At 38.2% G+C, this 19,530-nt stretch overlaps 1 protein-coding gene across 9 annotated transcripts in view; it reads right to left on the bottom strand.

Moving 5' to 3' along the window:
• KIAA1217 (KIAA1217 ortholog) overlaps nucleotides 1-19,530 on the bottom strand; it is a 351,359-nt gene that overhangs the window by 219,238 nt on the left and 112,591 nt on the right. For 4 of the 9 annotated variants that reach the window (XM_050311801.1, XM_050311824.1, XM_050311808.1 and 1 more), the window contains exon 1: nucleotides 9,939-10,207. The exons of 1 other annotated variant lie outside the window; for it this stretch is intronic. In XM_050311801.1, the coding sequence (XP_050167758.1) occupies nucleotides 9,939-10,158 (220 nt within the window). In that variant the 5' untranslated portion in view covers nucleotides 10,159-10,207. Of the gene's footprint in view, nucleotides 1-9,938; nucleotides 10,208-19,530 lie in introns of those variants that run through there. 4 more of the 9 variants (XM_050311887.1, XM_050311907.1, XM_050311897.1 and 1 more) reach the window with 2 other exon arrangements.

Below are 19,530 nucleotides of genomic sequence, written 5' to 3'. Positions count from 1 at the left end.
ATATAGAAGATGACTACAGGCCACCCTTTTTATCTCTGGATACATAGTTTAGATTTAGCATGAGTAAAAGTAGAGATCAAGGCTATTTCCACTGGCCTCCAGTCCTTGAAACAGGAAGATATTGCTAAGTGAAACTCCTGGATGATTTCAGCGAGTAGCTCTGTGGTATCCTGGATGCGACAGCAATTCTTAATACCCCCAGAAAAAGCAAAAAGATCAGCATTAACATTCGAGGAAGTAATGTCAGTAAGGCACCCAAGGGGATTTCAAGCAACTAAGAACACCACTGAAATCTTTAATTTACACTCTGTTAAAATAACTTGCTGGTCAAGCTGAAAGGAATTGTTTTGTCTGCTACAAACCATCCAGCTAACTAGCAGCAGCTGCCCTGATGCTAAGTATCACTATTCCCTAATTTCACCAGTTGTGAAGACAAGCATGGCAGTGGGTTAATTACAAACACTCTCCAGAACTGCATCACATTTTTTCTACCAAAGACTAGTTTGTAAGAATGTGGAAAATGAACAAAAAAAAATATTTATGTAAGTTAAGCTTCTCTTTGGTATGCTTTTAGTTATGTTAGGACATAGTGGCATTTGAACAGAGGTATCTTTCATGGAGAAATACTGTATGGTTGGTAAGCCTTTCAACTCTTCTAAAAATACAGAACTAGATTACTTGGCACAAGTACTGTTTGCATTTCTATTTACTTTACATGCAGTGATACACATCAGATTGATGATATTAAAACAAACCCAAGCAAACAACACTCTATAAACAGAAGTGAGTAAGATCCATTTAAATACATTTCCTAAGGCAATGGGAAAACATTATTTTATTTTTCAGGTGAAATTACCAAGTCACTCTTTTAACTTCAACGATATAGGATGAAAATCTGTTAATTTCATTTATTGATTCAGTATGCAACCACTGTGCAAACTTCCAAGAATAAAATAATAACCTTTCTGTATTTCTCCTTTATATGGAAAGCTTTAGGTTATAATGAAAATTATATTTTCAATATCTAAGACTCCCATTTGAGAGCTATTTCAGTGTCCTCCATTTACCTATTACTGCCATTGTGTTATATGGGAGATTAACATAGCAGAAGCTTTCTGGAGGGAAAAAAAAAATGGAGTGAAAAATCACTGCAACCTCTGATCTTTTGACTTTGTGCATCTCATACTTAACTCAAGAAACAAGTTGAGCTGTGTCACTTAACTGCATACATTGTAACGATGGGCAACACAGGAAGGTGGCAGATAAGCCTCAGTTAATTACAAACAGTCTGCACCCGGTCAATAGAAAAAGCAAACTGCACAGTGAGATGTGAAGACTGGAAAATGTCCAATTGTAACATGCGAGTTTACATGACTAGTGCATGAACTGAAGTACATGATTTTAACATTGCCTGGAATGTCCAGTATGTGAATCAGGTCATTTTTCATGCACTTAAGGCTTCATTGAGAAATCTGTGCCACAAGATAATAACTGACAGAGCAACACAGGGCTTGTTGTGTTGGAAATGTTTGGGTTTTAGGGGCAACTAGACTTTGGTCTCAAAGTGATGGATCAATTTTAACCCATGTAGGTGCTATTTGATCACCTGCACCAGTATTATGCTTGGTATTTGTCCTCTAACCTAATGAAATGGAGACTGAGAGAGAGTGGTTCATAAAGGCACTGGCAACCATACGTAACAGGAGAGGGACCATCTTCAGACAGGCAGAACATCACAGCCAAAAATCTGTAGCCTCAAAAGGAAGTGATGTTCCAGGTCCTAACTGCCAGCCCAGGCTCTTCAAGGTTATAGCCAAGATGTAGCCAGGCAGGATGGCTCCCTTTGAAGGCTGCACGATAGCCAGGCAATGTCTGCACCTCACACAGCAGGGCTGCATTTACACCTTCTCTGCCTAAGCCTCTTTTCCTGTGTCTTACAATAAGAGGTGCTTACAAAGTTTGATTTCAAACAATTAAATTAAGTTTACCTATCTCACATCTAGATGCTGCAGATGAATTTGAGTTTTGGAAGATTGAAGGCTGAGATGTCTCAAAAGTTTTCCCTGCTCAGGAAGCTACTTACATGTCCAAGCTGCAGCAAAGACTTTATCAGCCTGTTCAGAAACTCAAAGTATAAGGCTCAAGATAAATGTTATCTAAACCAGGACACAAGCACAGCCTATGACAACAGGAAATGGCTATCATAAAACACACATTCCCCAGTAATAGTACAACCTTTTCTGTTCTTAAACATCTACATATTAATACCCAGGTTATCTCTAGCCAGCCAGCTAGTTGGGTATGCCAGGTGTTTTGATTTTTTTTTTTTTAGTAGCATAACTACTTTATTTTATCAGAGGGAGAAAATAAGGTGAAATCATGACTGGGCCCTTAGTCTTCTTTCTTAAAGGAGCAGCAGGCCTGGGTGACTACTTATTGAATAAACGCATTAGCGAGAGGAAGGGCAAAGAAAAGATGGATTCATTTACTCAGTGGGTAAAGACAGCTTTTAACAAATGGCATGGGGAAAGCAGAATTTTGAATGCCTTTCAGACATCAATAAGAAGGTCAGCTGTGACCACATCTTTCATAATTAATACCAGCAACAAAATCTAAAAAGAAAAGGAAAGAAACCAAACAGTGTACTGGGTCTAAGGAATTTCATCCTAGGGCACTCCAAGAACTAACTGATGAAAATTTCTGCATTCTTAATATCTATCTGAATTCACTCAGGATGGGTGAAATGCCAGAAGACTTGGAAAGAACTGATGTTGTGTCTACTCTTAAAATACTAGATAAGATTTAGGAATTAAAATCAGCTACAATGATCATCTTTCCACATCAGGGGGAAATCTTCTAAATGCCTAGACAGAGTTAAAAGATGATTAACAGCGAAAATGTCTCTAGGAGTTAATCGGAAGCTTAAAACATTACCAAGCCATTGTGCAAAATATTGTACTTGTTCTAGGATTTATAAACATTTTTCTGCAATAATTGTACCATAATCCTTCCACTGCACTCAGTGATGGAGTACCACGTCCAGTTTTGAAAATCCCATTTCAGAAGACGGTGTGAGCTACCCTGAAAATTTGGATTAAAGAAAGTTCTATCCATCTTATCACTTATTTAGCAGACAAGAATACCAACAAGAGATAGGAGTTTCAGTCTAGAAGAATACTTGAGTCCATCCACCAAAAAAAGATACACAAGCATATCAACTACAAGGGTTGTCAAATACATGAGCATTTCTATTTCTATTTATCACATTTCAATGATGTTCTTTCCACTTTTAATAAAGAATCTCTCAACTGTAGAACACTTCCTGCCTTGATATCATACAAATAAACTTACTAAAACTGAACTCTCAAATAACATTTTAATCTACAGGAATATTCTTAACATTAAATAAAGGCATAAATCTGAAAGTTATGCTTCCAATTCAAAACCCTGGCTCTTGTTTTGATGCCAGGACACACTAGAAAATTATAGACCTTATATTTATAATCCCAATTCTGGATAGGAAAAAACTGTTTTTCAGAAACAACCAGCCTTGATGGGTGTTTGACAGTAGGACTAATATTTCTGAGTCTCCTCATCCAAATTTTGCAAAATTAGTCCATATTTACATGTTTGACTAACATCTACTGAAATCTGCAATACTGAAATACTGTGGTTCCATTTCAGTCATGCCACTTAGGTATTGAACTACACTCTTAAACCACTAAAAATATTGTATATACATGAAAAGTTATATACTTTATATGAAATACATATTTACATCCTACACATGTCAAAGTGATATTGATAAAGATTTATGGAACAAGTATCTAATGAGGAACATTTAAGTACCTACAGTCTGTGCCACCTATTACTTTCCTTAGTTTGAGCTAAACTTCAAAACCCAACTGATTTCAGAATGATACAATTTAAAGAAAAATGAGCCTTCAAAAAATTATACCTAACTTACCACAAAATTGTAGCCTCTCCAAAATTCCCTCATCTAGATGGCTTAAGCTTGTCTTGAGCTGTCGAGGGAATTGGTGGAGTTTTTGCCCATCCTCTGCTATTAGCCCTTATTGTATAACAAAGAGAAGATACTGAGCTTCCCAAAGGGATGTATAGTGCTCTCCTTCCAATCCTGCCAGGTCCCAAAGGAAGAGATTTCAGAGTGGATATACTTTTGCAATTGAAAAATAGTTCTGTACGCAACACAAAACCATAACTTGGTTTCCAAAGCATCTTTCTATAATTTTTTTTATTTGGCATTGCACTGCTGACTTTGTAAATGGAATTATACTTAGATTGCAGTATGCATTCAACTCCAAAACATTTCCATCAGAATTCATGCAATCTCATCCACAGTCTGCATTTGCCTCTCTAGTGAGTTATCAGAGCTGTGAGCTACAACCTGAGCCTGTCCCTGGGGTATGGCTTTCATGAGGTCTCACCCACACGTGAACTCTCTGATATGAAAGAAGAGCTGAGCACACACTGCAGCTTTTCCCTGAACACAATATTAATCAGTTCCTCCTTCTCCACTCAGCCAGCAATATTCCACAGTATTATAGAAAAATATAGACATGTATTATTTGACAGGTACATAACAGAGTATCCTACACAGCATACAGTGCGTACAGTATATCACAGAAATGCAGTATTTCTGGGACACTTACCCTCTCCACCGTAATTGCACAAATTCAGATAATGGGTAAAAAGGTTACCAGAGAAGGAAAGCCTGCCAGAGACTTTTGACATGACAATTTTTGCAGGAAATCATGCTTAAAAAAATAGCTAAAATATACTTTATGCTTAGATCTGAGTCATGATCTCAGGGCAAATAAGAACAGAAGTGGGCCTATCATTCCTTACCTAAACAAATGTCCAGACATTCAGTTTTCAATAACCATAACTCCAGTTTATATACTGCATAATCTTAATTGGAAGGAAGCATGTTCAGCTGCCCTATTCATCGTCCAGGTGAAGTCATACATAACAGCTAGAGAAATAAATGTTCTAGTAGGCAATGAAAGAATGTCTACTGTCTCATACCTGATCTCTGTTTCTACAATACAACTATAAATTCCAAGAGTTATTTTAATAGTGTTCTTTTCCAGCTTGAAATTTTTTATCTTTATTTTGTATTTTAATATCTAATGGTCCATGTTATTTCTTCATTTCCAATATTAATACACTAAAATGAAATAATATATTCCTTATAGTTCAGCAAAACTATGTGTCTCAAGCTCAAAATTTTGAACAATTAACTGTACCATGTTGCACCTCTGCTACCAACCCTAGTTTCAGGATCTTTTTCAGACTACTCTACAAGACAGTAAAGTTTCTGATTATACTTTTTTTTTTCCCCCCAAGATCACAGTAAAAATTCTGCATTTCCAAGTGAAAAAAAAAGTACTGGCAGTAAAGAAGAGAATTAGCATTACATTTGTGTGATAACAAACATTTATATATACAAGAAAGATCTGTGTTCTCTGCCTTGATGAATCTTAAACAGTTGCAGAAGAAACAAAAATACTGTAGGCTAAATAGAAACAGTCTTTGTTTTACTATTCTTTTAATAATGAACTTCCTTGGAAGACAAACCCCTAATCTTACATGTGTTCTGTATTTGTAGGTACATCTCTGTCAGGAAATGCTGTGAAATGGAAGTTCCTGACAGATAAATTCTTGGCCTTAAACATTCCAAAGATATTAACTGAATGTCAGAAAGAATAATTTCCAAACTTCGGCCATGATTCAATATCTCTTTATTTAAAGACAATAACATTCTTGGAGATAATTAGTGATTCACATATGGATTATATAGTCATTGTTATGTTGGAGTTTGTCATAAAAGTAAAATAGGGAAAATATAATTAATTCCACTTTCTATGGTGCTATTATTGCTTGTTTTACATGAAGAGGCCAGAGATATGAATCCCACTATATCCCTAAAGTCCTTTGGCCCCCATCTAATAACTAGGGATGGAACAAACAGGTTTTGTCTAGTTTTGGATCCAACTGAATATGGGATACCAAAAGGTTTTGTCTAAAAGTATTGGCCTTGCATTCCAATCACTGTAAATTGCAAAGCAAAGCGCAGAGGAGAAACCAGGGAGGAAAATCTAGTGGAAAAAAACAGAATGAAAAATAAAGCTAAGTGAAATGATATGAAGGCAAATAATAAAGCAAATATCAAAACTCAATAAAAGGGCACAGAGAAATGAAATTGAAAAGACAGACATTAGTATATTCTCTGCTTTTCTTGAAGGAAAGTATGGGTGACAGAAATTCATAAAGTTCTTCAATCAGTAACACATCCCAAAGGTGAAAAAATCCTATTTTAATTGATTCAGTCTTGAAAGTGAGAATGAAAAGAGAAAACCTTACCTATCTCCATTTTTTCTTTAAACCAGCAAATCCTAAAATGACACTAAGTTTGAAAAGATAGTCCCTCACCACACATGAAATGCCAAAACTCAGACTGCCTCTGCAACCCTGTTTCCTACTCCACATGCACTGTGTTACAGTCTTTCCTTACCCACAGCCCCATCCCATCCTTCACACAGGCCATCACCTTGTTCTCCTCACAAAAGGAACAGGACCCCCTTCACATTCATGGAATCAAATGCTTCATCTTAGCTATTCTGGACGTAAACTTGGAGTTCAAGTACCGCATGCTTGTCAGATCTTGGTCTGAAGACCAAGCAACAAATTTTGTAGACTAGGTCTAAATATTCCTCATTACTGCAACAAAGTAGGTGAATTTTTGTGAAATGCTGTTCTTACAATAGTCCCTATCAAGTAAGGATTTTATTCTACCCCTTCCTCCCTTTTTCAGCAAGATGAGAACCTGGCACCCGGAGAAATTATGGTCAAAGTTGTTCATTAAATTTAGACAAAGAGTAACAGATAAGTATGAGATGACCTTGAGTCCTTCCTGTTAGACAGTACTTCATGCAATAAAATTGCAGCTGACACTGACTTCAGTTATTGTTACATTGTTTCAGCACTGCAAATCAGAACCCAGGGTCTCAGACTTGCACATACAACTGAAGAAGAAACAAATCCACACAGCCAGCATTCCCTCTTGAAAGTTGAAGCAGTATGTCTGATACCACGCAGACCTCAGAGGCAGAGATCCACTCCAGCCCTTAATGGATTTACCTACAAGGATTACTTTTGACTCAGCCACAAACTGACCCCCTGCTAACAGAATCCAACTTCTCAGTTAAGCACAACTCATCCCATGCACAATGCAGGTCAAGAATCCTATAGAAAAAAACCCCAACATATAATCATAATTAAAATGAATCATCGCGTTTCACAGTCCCATTAAAATTATAACCACAATTTCGTATTTCCTATGTGTTAAGTACTGAGCTTTGTTGGATTGCTGTCTGCTAGCACCACTCGTGCATGTTATCTCTTTGGTTTTAATTTAACAGACTTTCAAAGAAACCAGAAATGGTGCCATGTTGCTCATGAAGAACTGTAAAGCTCATGAGTAGAAACTAGTCCAGGTGACCAAGGTTGATCTCTTGTGCACAGACCAAGATTTTAAGGGGTAACACACACACACACACAGAGGGCCATGGGGGTTTCACTAACATTACATGACAATTGATGAAGGCTGGTCAAACTCCTCTTCCATGTCAGGTTGTTCAGGACCCCACTCCCTGCCTACTAACAGAGCCTCCTGCTCCCACTTCCCCGTTCCAGCCCCTTTGACACACCAGTTCCTAAAAGCCATTCCAATCCTTCTTTGCCATTTCTTTTCTCCTCCAAGAACCAGCCTTCTTCACACAGGAACTGTGTGCCTCCTCTCACTATGCTCCCTACTTCAGCCATCTCATTCAGCCTGTACCTGCCCTCTTTACCACTTCAAGATCATATAAACACCCTTTGGCTGCTGCTCATGCTCTCCTATGTTACTCAGCCTTGACCCCAGGGTACTGCCTTGTGGTTCCTACACCCTTCACGTCTTCTTTTGGCTTCTGCCATATCTGCCACCCCTCCACCATCCAGTTCCATACCAACTTCTCACAAAACATCTTCCAAATCACTTTGGTCAACACTTGGACTCCATAGGGGGCCATCCAGCCAGTCCCATTATCAGAGAAAAAACCCCACACTCTGCATTTCCAGCACCCTTATAAACATGCTCCCTTCAGAAGTATCAATGTTTATTTTTCAACAACTCTTGCAAAAACAATTTACAGCAACATCGTGTCTAATGTCCCAATCGTCCCAATGCAGAAAGCCAGTACTTAACAGGGATTAACTCATGCTCAATAAGACAGTAAGTGTAAGCTATAAATACTAAAAGCACATGGCAGGATGCAGCACTACTGATAGCCACTACGTTTTTCTTTTAGAGAAATTTCAACTAAAACACTAAATAGTGAGTGGAAGCCTTGCTTGTAGTTGCAAAGCATTATATAGTTCAAAATCATCTAAATAAAATGAGTAAAAGCGGGAAGTGAGAGTGCCATAAAGATTACATCCCTTAAAAGGACACACTTGCTATTCTGTAAATACCATGTGACTTCCTTTTCTCAATGTGTCAAATAAATGAGAGAACATAAAGGGAATAAACTACTGTTTAAAAACCTTTAGCTTGGTGAAAAACGTACTGTTACAGGGTTTTCTATCAAAATTTTCAAATTTTAAAAATATGACTGGGAAATGTCATTTACTATAGAATCAATAAATATTGGTTACCAGGGTAGAAATAATTGTACATCGGGGGTTTTTTTGAATGAAAGTTTAAATTTCTTGCGTACATAGCAAGATCAAAAATGAGTTTCCACATTACATCTCTAAATAAGCAAGATGTTCTGTAAGCGAGACCAAAAGTTTAAGCCCTCCCACCTCCAGCTTTTCTATTTGCTCTCTTCTGCCTTTAATAAAGTGCTTCAGACCCAGTTTCCTTTGTAGAAACAAACAGATCATCCATCTCCCTGAGTAAGACTAGGTGTCATCACTTCTCCCTTCTTTGTGAAATAATAAAAGTCATACTGCAGGGAAAAAAATCTTTTAAACCATATTCAGCTGGGAATAAAAACTGTGACCTTGGATGCCATGTGTGTGAAATCAAAGTACAGTTTCAAGTTACAAAGGTCTGCAATTTACACTTCTTTTTCCTATGGATTTAGGATGGAGGGACAGCAATTTTTATTTTAGATAGAAAGGATTCTGCTTCTTGTTCATATTTAAATATAGAACCTAGGAAAAGTCCAATTAGAATATTACTACCTTTATTTCCTGACTAGAATGGCAACTTACCCTCATTTTTTGCCATGTAGATTAAATGGTTACTTTTAAATGCAGTTCTAAGGAGTACCTCCACAAAAACTAAGTCAAGAAGAGGCAGTGGTAATGTTCCTACAGCCCATTGCTCAACAGATCAGTGAAAGTAGATCGTAATCTTATATTATCCTCCACATTTGTTTGCATTCTGAAAGCATATAAGCCTTTCCAAATACACTTGATCTGTTTAGTTTTTATAGAAGAAATCAACTCCCAGCTGCCTTGTTAGGACCCAAGAAAAGGAATTTTACTTGTAAGGCTGAAAGATTCTGTCCCTGCACTGATGTCTATTTTCTCATGTTATTTAATCTTTCTCACACTTGATAATAATTTCAAATCATAATTTCAAATAAAGCTTCCCAATACAGTGTCACATTTGAACTGTAAAAGCCTGTGATTTACCACTTCTATACAGCACCCAGCTACAAATGAACAACAAAAATATTTTGAGCCCTTTTATTTTCAAAACAAATGCTTTATGTACTAGTATCTGTCGTTTAGAACCAATATACACACATATAAACACACACACTCCTATTATACAATAATTGATGTTTGGGGTTTATTAAAAGCACAATAATTGCAAATGCATTTGATTATTTCTTATACAGCATGAAATAACCAGTTACCTTTCAGGAAAGGAGCCCTCCGTGGCACAAGCCCTTCTGTGATTTCCACCTGCTCCTGCTGATGCTGTTTAACCAGATTTCCTTCGCTGCCAGCTCTCAAAATCTTTTCACCTAGCCTAATTTTTCGTGATCGGCTGTTAAAATCTTCTTTTCTAGACAAAGGCGATTTAGGAGCTGTATTGGCTGACAAAGGTCGAGCCAAGCGAGAGGGTTTGGACATTCTGCCTGTGCAGGAATGTACCTGCTCCAAAAGCAATTTCTAAAAAAATCCTTCCCAGCTCACTTTCCAGCACAGAGGCTGTGGAGTTTGTGTGAGCAGCGCAGCTGGATGTGAAGTGCTGTGCTGCCAGTCCGATCAGTTTTAAACACCAAGCGTTGGGTGGTCACGCAGTTTCCCGGACCTGTGGAATGTGAACGTGTGCTGGGGTAAAACAGATGACTCTGTCCTGGTGCTGAGCCCCAGCCACGCCGGGGCAAGGAAATGCTCTTCCGGGGGCTGCCTCAAGCTCCCGGTGTGCACCGACGAGGTGCCGGGCAGCCCCCGAGCAGAAGGGGAGTGCTCCACCTACACAGGTACGACGTGAAAAACCACCCAGGCACAGGGCTACCTCTGCGTGTGGGACCTTCCTGCATTCCTCTCCCAGACCTCTCTCTCAAACAAACGCTTTCTTGTCTTAGCAGATTTCTTCACCGTGCACCAAAACCACACTGTTACAGCACTGTATGGTAAATGCCTGATGCCAAGAACCCATTTGTCTTTGAGTTAAACACAGTGCAAGCTTAAATTGGATTAAATGATGCATATTCTCCTAGCATTGTATTATCTAACTCACCAAAAGAAATGAAGGATTGGCAGCAAGTAACATCTCTGTTTGTAAAATGCCCCAAATCCCTTATTATTAGCTGACATTGTTTAGGAAGTAACAGTGCAGAGAATATTGCCCATTATACTGTCCTGTTTCACTGGTACCTATTCACCTAAAAAAGCCCTGGCTTCTTGCACACCACAGATAACCATGTCCTTTACTGACTCTAAAATAAAAAAATTCCTGACCTCAGGCTACATTATTTCAAACCTCAGTTCCTGGGTGCTCTTCTTTGAAAATGCCTAGGCAAATCCTGCCTAACCTTCTCTGCCAGCTCTGTGCTTGCAAATGCTGCCAAGATGCAAAGTATGTGGTCACATGAAAAGAAAATTCCATTCACCATAATTCTGGATACAACTTCTAAGGAAAAAACCACAATGCAAACAAAAGAAAACATCACAGCTACAGTTACAGTAAAATCTTCACTCTGAATTTTAAAATGTATTTCTCAATATCCCAGGCAAGTGTATGCTGTATCAATGATAGAATAGGAGGAGCCATTTTATTTCAAAACTAGAATAAACATAGACAAATCAATATCACATGAGCTAAAGTACTAATAGCTATTTAGGAGAAGTGCTTAACAAGCAAAAAGACAGCAAAACATGACTGAATTATTACAGTCATTCCTCATTTTCTGAGATGGCAATTGTGTAATGCAGAAAAATATTTTTGCAAGATATTTCCATATTTTTTTCCAAGAATCCCACACTAAATAGGTAATTGTTTAAGCTTTCTCTATAAAATATATTGTCTATTGCTTTGTTGCCCCATTAAGAACAGGACAGATTAAGTGCAATACAGCAAGCCTTGCCATGATATTATTCTACATATTATTTTATCAATACAATAGGAGCTGTAAGTGAGTGGGAACTATTCCACTCTCAAAGAGGAACTTGACAGACATGGCAGTAACTCTGGACTCATTAGCAGTGCTCAGGCACAGCAGGTCATGCAGAAGATGGAGAACAGAAACAGGAGTGAAACAAGATGATGAACAGAGAGTTAGTAATGTAACTGGAGTGAGGAATGAGTGAAGAAGGAGAGAAAAAGTGAAAGCCAATATGTATGTGAGCTCAGTTGTACTGAGCCTAAGAAGAACTGTAATTCCCTCTTGAGATATCAGACTGTTTGACCAATCGTAACTTTTAACATCTTCCATTACGACTTCTCATTGCGTAAGCACACACAAATGCTGTATGCTCAAGAAGAGTTTTTAAGCACTGACAATAATGCCTCTGACACTACACGGACATATTTTAATTCTCCCAAACACAGAACAATGGTGATATAAAATCCAGCCCTGAGTGACAACAAAAGCAGCATTTCAGTTTTTTAATCAATATTGCTAAAGCAAAAACTTACTGAGATTGCTGCTCATTGCACATTCATCCAAACTAAGCACCCTTATCATGGGTTGTTCTTAGAAAGAGCAGCCTCATCTGTGAAGGAGAGTCTAACCAGATGGTCACGTTACCTGCAAACTTAAAATAATTTAATTTCTAAGCAAAGCAAGGACTCTGCAAATACAAGACCAAAACCATCACATTCTCCTAAGGCTCTTTCTCTAGCAACATAACAACAAGAGATGGGGAAAAGAGAGCCATTATCCATCAGCTTTTGACAGGAAAGGTGTGGGCCTAAGTTGTCCATTTGGATGCCAAGGTGACACTTCTGCACCAAAAGACAGCAGCAACATCCTGATCAACAAGCTCTTTGTCTCACAGCAGAGATACAGCCATGAAGAAATGAGGTGAGTCAAAGATGTTCCTCAAATAGGGGAAATTCCTGGAATACTCCAGTCAAAGATGGGCATTTTCAGTAATATCTCAGTGCCTGAGTAGCAATCAGGTGCCTAATGGCACTGTGTCATGTGAGGAGAGGCTGAGAGAGCAGCCTGGAGGAGAGCTGTGCGTAAACGAAAGGTGAGGGAGCCTGACTGTTCTCAGTGGTGCCCACTAACAGGACAAAGAGACAATGAGCACAAATTGAAATACAGAGAAAATAAGAACATAATAAAAGGATTTTTACGCAGAGAAGGTGATCAGACACTGGCACAGGTTGACCAGAGAGATCATGAAGTCTCCATCCTTGGATATCAGCAACACCCAACCAGGCACAGCCTTGACCAGCCCGCTGCAGCTGAGCCTGCAAGAGCTGGGGGTTGGACTAGGCAATCTCCAGAACTGCCTTCCCATTTCCCACCATTCTGTCATTCTGGGTTATCAGATTTATTCAGAGGCTATTTAGAACCTGGAAGCTTAAATATCTTTAAATCTGTCCAACAGTAGATGTCCAACCTTTTTTCTCTGAAGTCCCAGCAATTAAACTATCCCATGCCTGACTGCCATGTCTGCGAGAATTTGCTTCCTTTCTGGTCAAAACTCCCTTTTAGCCCCTTGCAGTCTGTGACATGGTGTTCCCATAAAAAGTCTTGGTTTTTTGTTTTAAAAGCTCTGAGATGTGAAGCTGGTGATTCCAACTATGAGCATCGAACCTTAAAAAAAACACCAACAACCAAAAAACCCTACCAACTCAAAAAAACCCATAACAACAAAAAACCCCAACAACCCCCCCCCCAGCTCCCCAAGACCCCAAAATAATCATAAGCTGAGGTTGCTTTGCTGATTGTGTTTCAGGCTGGATGTAGACAGTGAACCAGTTCCCTCACAAGATGGAACAGCATGAGAGCTTGCAACCCAGGATTGCAGCCAGCTCCCCATCACCCACATCCCACCTGCACATGTCCTCTCCCCCCAGCCCAGCTCCCCTGAAAGCCTGGGATCCACTCAGCTGTGGGGCAGGTCCCTTCCTGCCATCCCGCCCCCTCCACCACAGGTTCTTAATGAAGCTCCCCAGGGAGCAAGTCTTTCATCAGTTCTCAGGCTTTCTGAAGCCCCAAGCTATTCTTTTGAACTACTTTAGAAAAAAACCCAAACCCACAAAATCGAAAATAAACAAACAAAAAACCTGAACAAAAAAATCCAGAACAAATCCAACCCTTTTTCTCTTAGATTTCAGATAGCTAACTTCAGCTAAGTAGAGACATCATATTGATGTAACATACCATTAAGCAAAAAGCAGTTTAGTTTGTCAGGTTTTTGTAAACTGCTGTAGGAATATTTCTAGAGCTTTGGGTCAATGAATGAACTCTGTCACTATCTCACACAGCTGAAATTAATATTAAGGTAGCAACAGTGCTGTCCATGCATTTGTATAATCACATATGTGTAAACAAGTAATATTTTTAGAAAGCCATACACTTTCCATACACTGTTTCAAACAATGTCCTTTTAGTTTCAAAACTAACCTCTCCTCTTTCCTGCCTAAAAAATAAACTACTGTTGAAATATGACAACAAGAATTTGTTAAGAGTTAGCTAACAGAAGGCATTTTTACCATAGCGTATTAGATAGGCTATGATACCGCTATTAACATAAGTAATGTTTGTGCCCTCTGAGATTAAAGAAACATGACTATAGAAGTTATTAATCCAAACAAAGCATTTGCAAAGCTTGAAATTCCCTTTTTTGGGCACCCATGAAGTTCTAGTTTACATTTGCACGTAAAGAGCTGGGGAGGGGAGAGGATCCCTTGCATGTGAAGCAGGAAAAATTGGGAGTTGATGCTGTACAGTTCAGGATGTAGTGTCTTCTCAGCCTCGCCAAATCCTTCCCCTATTTTGGCCTGCAACTATCTAAAGAGAGAAAGTCATGAATACACAAATATTTCAGCTCCAGCAGACTCTTTCTAAACTGTTGACAGGCAAAACTGCTACACCACTAAATGGAAGTTGCAGGTGCAGAAGTTAAAACCGCAAATTAATGAAGTCTTCTCTTTACAAAATTACACAAGTAACCAGATGGCATAACATTTTCAGCACAAAATAAGAAATAAATGTATAGGCATCAAAAAAGCAAGATCAGTGATGAAAACTATTTCAGATGCAAGTCACAGATAGGTATATAATGTAATAATAATAAAAAAAAAGCTTAGTGCTTCAGAGAGGTACATTTTCTAGTAACTGAAGCATGCAAAATTAGTGACAAGTTAATTTTGCAGATGTTAAAGCTTTCTTAGAACTATGTACTAGTGCTTCATTTTTCCATATATGATTTCTGAAATAGTTGCATAATACAGAAGATGCTTCATGTTCCACATATTGAGACCCATTTTAAAACATTTCACACAAATCTAAGGACATTCTTCCTGGGAAAATAAACCATGCAAAAGGAACCTAGTCATTAATTCAATGACAGGTGAAGACCACAACAGAAAGCAAGCACTAATTATGGCAAGTCCTGTTACTCTTAAATATGGTCTCAAATAGGAAAGTCTGTTAAGGGTCCTGCTGTAATATAGTGGCTGCCTAGAAGATGCTATAATTAAAGCAGAGTTGTCATTTCTATCAGGAAATCCTGTTCCAGAGATTTACTACTCAGCCATAAAAATTTAATCTCAGCTCCGAGTCTTAAAAAAAAAAATCTAAAACAGAAAAAACCCCTTCAGGTCTACTTTATTTTCTTTTTATCAAATTTTAGAGAATTAAACCGTAGCAAAACCTTTCCTAAAGACAGACGAGTTTACAGCTGTGGAGTCTGAAAAATTTATTGTACCCCAAACTCAGAAATACCATCAGTAGAGGCAGAGTTATTTTTCTTTATTATTCTATCACTTCTGCGTCTTGTATTTGGCTTTGGTTCAAGACCTTCAAAGTGTTTTTCCTGAGTACACAGTTCTGTGGCCTACTATTAAAGTCTGTACATATTGAACTATATCATGGTTATGTTTTTTCTAAACCAGTAGAAAACATCACTACTATCCCTCACCTGTTGTTCTGTCCTTAGGATGCTTTTTGACAACTACATTTGGTTCCCTTCCCCACCTGAAGGGCTATATGAGCCTAAACACACTTAAACACATATACCAATGGACAAACAGTGCAGAAGAACAAAGCAGTGGGGCATTTGTGTGCAAACACAGCCATTAATGTTTGAAATGTTTGCCAAGATTGTTGCTAAGATTTCCAATTGGTGCCAACTGTGATGGCAGGCTTAGGTACATCATCCTGACGAGATATGTTAATCACTAAGCAATTCCAGAAGGAACAATCAGCTGCCAGTGCAATTCATAAAAAATACTTTTTTTTTTTTTAAGAATGTTACCTTTTTCTATACATCAGCCACTCACAAAATTCTAATATTTATTTCATCTTTAAATTATTGCTAAAGTCTAACAAAGTGTTCTGTGACTTGGCTGTTCTTGGTACTACACTGGTTGGCTGTAATGACTAAAAGACTAAAAGAGCTAAAATTTATACAATCTTGGTTCAAAGTTGTTTCACTTGTTCTGATGTTTTAATTAAATAAGAACTTAGGCTCAATATGTTCTTAAAGGAATATCCTTTAGCTATAAATCACAGCAGATCATCTCTATTACTAATTTGTCGTTAAATAACATATGAATAGTGCCTTCCACATCTGCAGTTATTTCACATTAGATTCTTAAAGCATTTTAAAGATGAGCACAAAAATATCTTTTGCCAAATTTATAGCAGTTTTGTAGTAGTTTTTTAGTAAAAGAGAAAAGTGTCCAAGTTTCAAAATCTCTTCTGAAATTATGTAAATGAAACTATGTCTGGCTTAGTTTTATAAACCTTCATAAAAGTTTTGCCTTTATACAGTGGCCATGCCACTATAAAAAGTGGAGGGAGAGAAACAACTTGAAACACTACATTGACATTTTACTCTGAAGAAAATGTAAGTTTCAAATATTGGTTGCTAATTTGTTTTAGCATTACTACAGCCTTCTCTAGATTTTTGCATCGGCATTTTCAAATTACCACCTCTTAATAAAAGAATAACCTTTAAAAGAGCTCTAACACAACAAAAATACAACACAGATTGCTTAAAGCTTTACAAAAGATAAAATATGCCTTACAGAAAATCAGCCTTTATGATGATTTGAATGAAGTCTTGGAAAGAACAGAAGAGGAGATAGGTAGGAAGTAAGAGCAGACTGACTATGCCAGGAGACAAACACAATCCTTGACTAACAGAATCCTGCCCTTATGGTCAAGGTACAGAGAAGCCATTTTCATTGTTTCAATATTCCTCTTTCATCCTGAAGTTCTACATCACCACACAGAGAAAAAAAAAAACAACAGGAAAAGTAAGTAAAAAGTGAAAGAAGAACAAACTTCAGGCATGAAGGTAATCCACTCATATCCCACATGAAGCCTTTTAACTGTTCCTTATCTACCAAAGTCCCATTAATTACACCCCAGGTGGATGCCACAGTGGATACTCTCAAAAGGAGGAGCAAACTACAAAGAAAAGAGAACAATGGAAGGACAATGGACATCCTCTGAAGATGGTGGTGAGAAGCAACAGTTTTCTAGAGCAGCCATAGCTCTGGCACTCTTGGCTGACTATCCCAGGCTTTCTTCCCCACAGATACTGGATGTAAAGAAAAATCTCTACAGGTCTAGGGAAATGAGAAAGCAAACAAGCAGATACAGAAATCTTTGTAGTCAGGTATTACAGTAACCTTCATTTGGGGTCTTTTTTCTTAAGCAAAAATATTTAGTCAGAGACACCATCTAAACTGCAGACAGGCACAGAGAGTGTTCTGCCAATCCAGTGTCCTCAGGAGCAGCCCTGGGAGGGAGGGCTTAGCCAGCTGCAGAATAAAAAAATGTATTTGTCTGTTTGTGAGACAAAATACTTTTCGGACACTCATTAATGAATATTTCAAGAAATTAATCTGATCAGGTGTCTGTGATTTTTGTGTGGTTTTGGGCACCACAGAAAAGAAAAAAAGACTCCTGTAAGTCCAATTTGAAATATCCATCATCACACTGCAGCAAGCTTTACTTTCTGCACACTGTTACTTAACTCAGATGTACAAGGCCATCTTCTGTGTCAAAATTTCAAGTGACTCATGTTCCTCATGAGGGGAAGAAGAGGGGCAGGCACTGATCTCTTCTCTGTGGTGACCAGTGACAGAACCCAAGGGGATGGCCTGAAGTTGTGTCAGAGGAGGTTTAGTTTGAATATTAGAAAAAAATTCTTCACCCAGAGGGTGGCTGGTCACCAGAAAAGGCTCCCCATAGGAGTGGTCACAGCACCAAGCCTGACAGAGTTCAAGAAGCATTTGCACAATACTCTCAGGCACATGGTGTGACTCTTGGGGATGGTCCTGTGCAGGGCTAAGAGTTGGACTCAATGACCCTTGTGGGTCCCTTCCAACTCAGCATATTCTGTGATTCTACACTGAATTCAATCCTTTCTGTCACTTACTTGTCCTTACAATAACAAGTGCCCTGTAATGCTGATTGCATGGGTTTGAGTAAATTGTCTACAAATAGTCAGATGCTTGATCCCTTGCTGTCTGAGCAACTCTGAAAATATGAACACGTTTGTTAAAATGACAATAAAAAATCTGCAAATCCGGTTATCTGTGTTTATATAGCTATATATGATGGCTCAGGTAGTCCAAGTTTACCACAACTCTTCTGAAAAGCACAGGCACTGCATCCTCACCTGCTCAAGCCATCTGGAAAGATATTTCTTGGTTACAATCTACCCATACTTGTAGAGACTAAATGTTCTGAAATCTGGAGATTTTATGCAGATGACTTGATGTCCTGCTTTGCATATTTGATGATTCATTACCTTATTTACATAAATGACAACAAATGGTCCCAATTACTAGCACATAAGACTGAAAATGCTGCAGCACAGAGCATGCTTTAGGAATGCCACAACTGCTCTTTTCTTTACTTCTGGCAGATATTTGGGGCATCACCCAGGTTACCCTCATGGTTCCTCCAACCTCCATCATTACATATTGCTCTTCAGGAACATAACAGGAAAATTCAATACGGTGTTTAAACAACAGACAATAGTAGATGGTCATGAACAAAGAAAGCTGAAAGAGTCGGCTTTCCAGCCAAGAAAAAACTCGAGAAGAACTAATAACCCTATCAATAAATTATAAGTACCTATGAAGTACATTATTAAGAACCCCGAACTATTTTCTGAATGGAAAACTAAACTGGTGACCATGCCAGGTGCAATATATAAATGTAAAATCTCTAAAAAAAGGTCAGTGGCCGTTTGTAAAGTAGGTTAGCAGAAGTTAAAATATAAAGGACACTGCATGACCAGCATTTCTGCCTAGAACCATGAAGGAAATTGGTAAAATGATGTTTTCAATGCATTTTCTATTTCCCAAAGAGCACATTATTTACTATGCTCTACCAAACAGTGTTCTCTGATCTGGCTTTTCTTAATGCTGTATTGGTTTGCTTTAATGACTGAAAGATCTAAACACATATAGTCTTAGTTCAAAGGTTTTCATTTGTACTAATGCATTAATCAAAATAATAATTTAACTTCAATATGTTCTTGTTCGTGGCTTAAAATAAAGTTGATGCTATAAGGACTGCTATATGAAGAGCAGACAGACATGTGTACTTAATATCATATGCAAATGAAGAGAGACAGAAAAAAACATGGAAAGAAGAACAGGAAGGAGGACCATAACTCCCCTCCAGTAAACCCTCCTGTGCTTTTAATGGGATTTGCTATCAGGGAGGCTGACCTGAATTCCTCGCACTGAAATACAACCTCCAAATCTATCATGTTATTATATGAACCCTAAAATAAACAGAATAATTCAGAAGCTATTAAAAATTAATGTTACAAATTCTGAAAGCAACC

The sequence above is a fragment of the Myiozetetes cayanensis genome, unplaced genomic scaffold, assembly GCF_022539395.1.
Source record: "Myiozetetes cayanensis isolate MyiCay16 unplaced genomic scaffold, myiCay2020 scf1, whole genome shotgun sequence".
Taxonomy (NCBI): Eukaryota; Metazoa; Chordata; class Aves; order Passeriformes; family Tyrannidae; genus Myiozetetes; species Myiozetetes cayanensis.
Note: the sequence above shows the minus strand (reverse complement) of the source record. Positions and strands in the feature narration are given on the sequence as shown.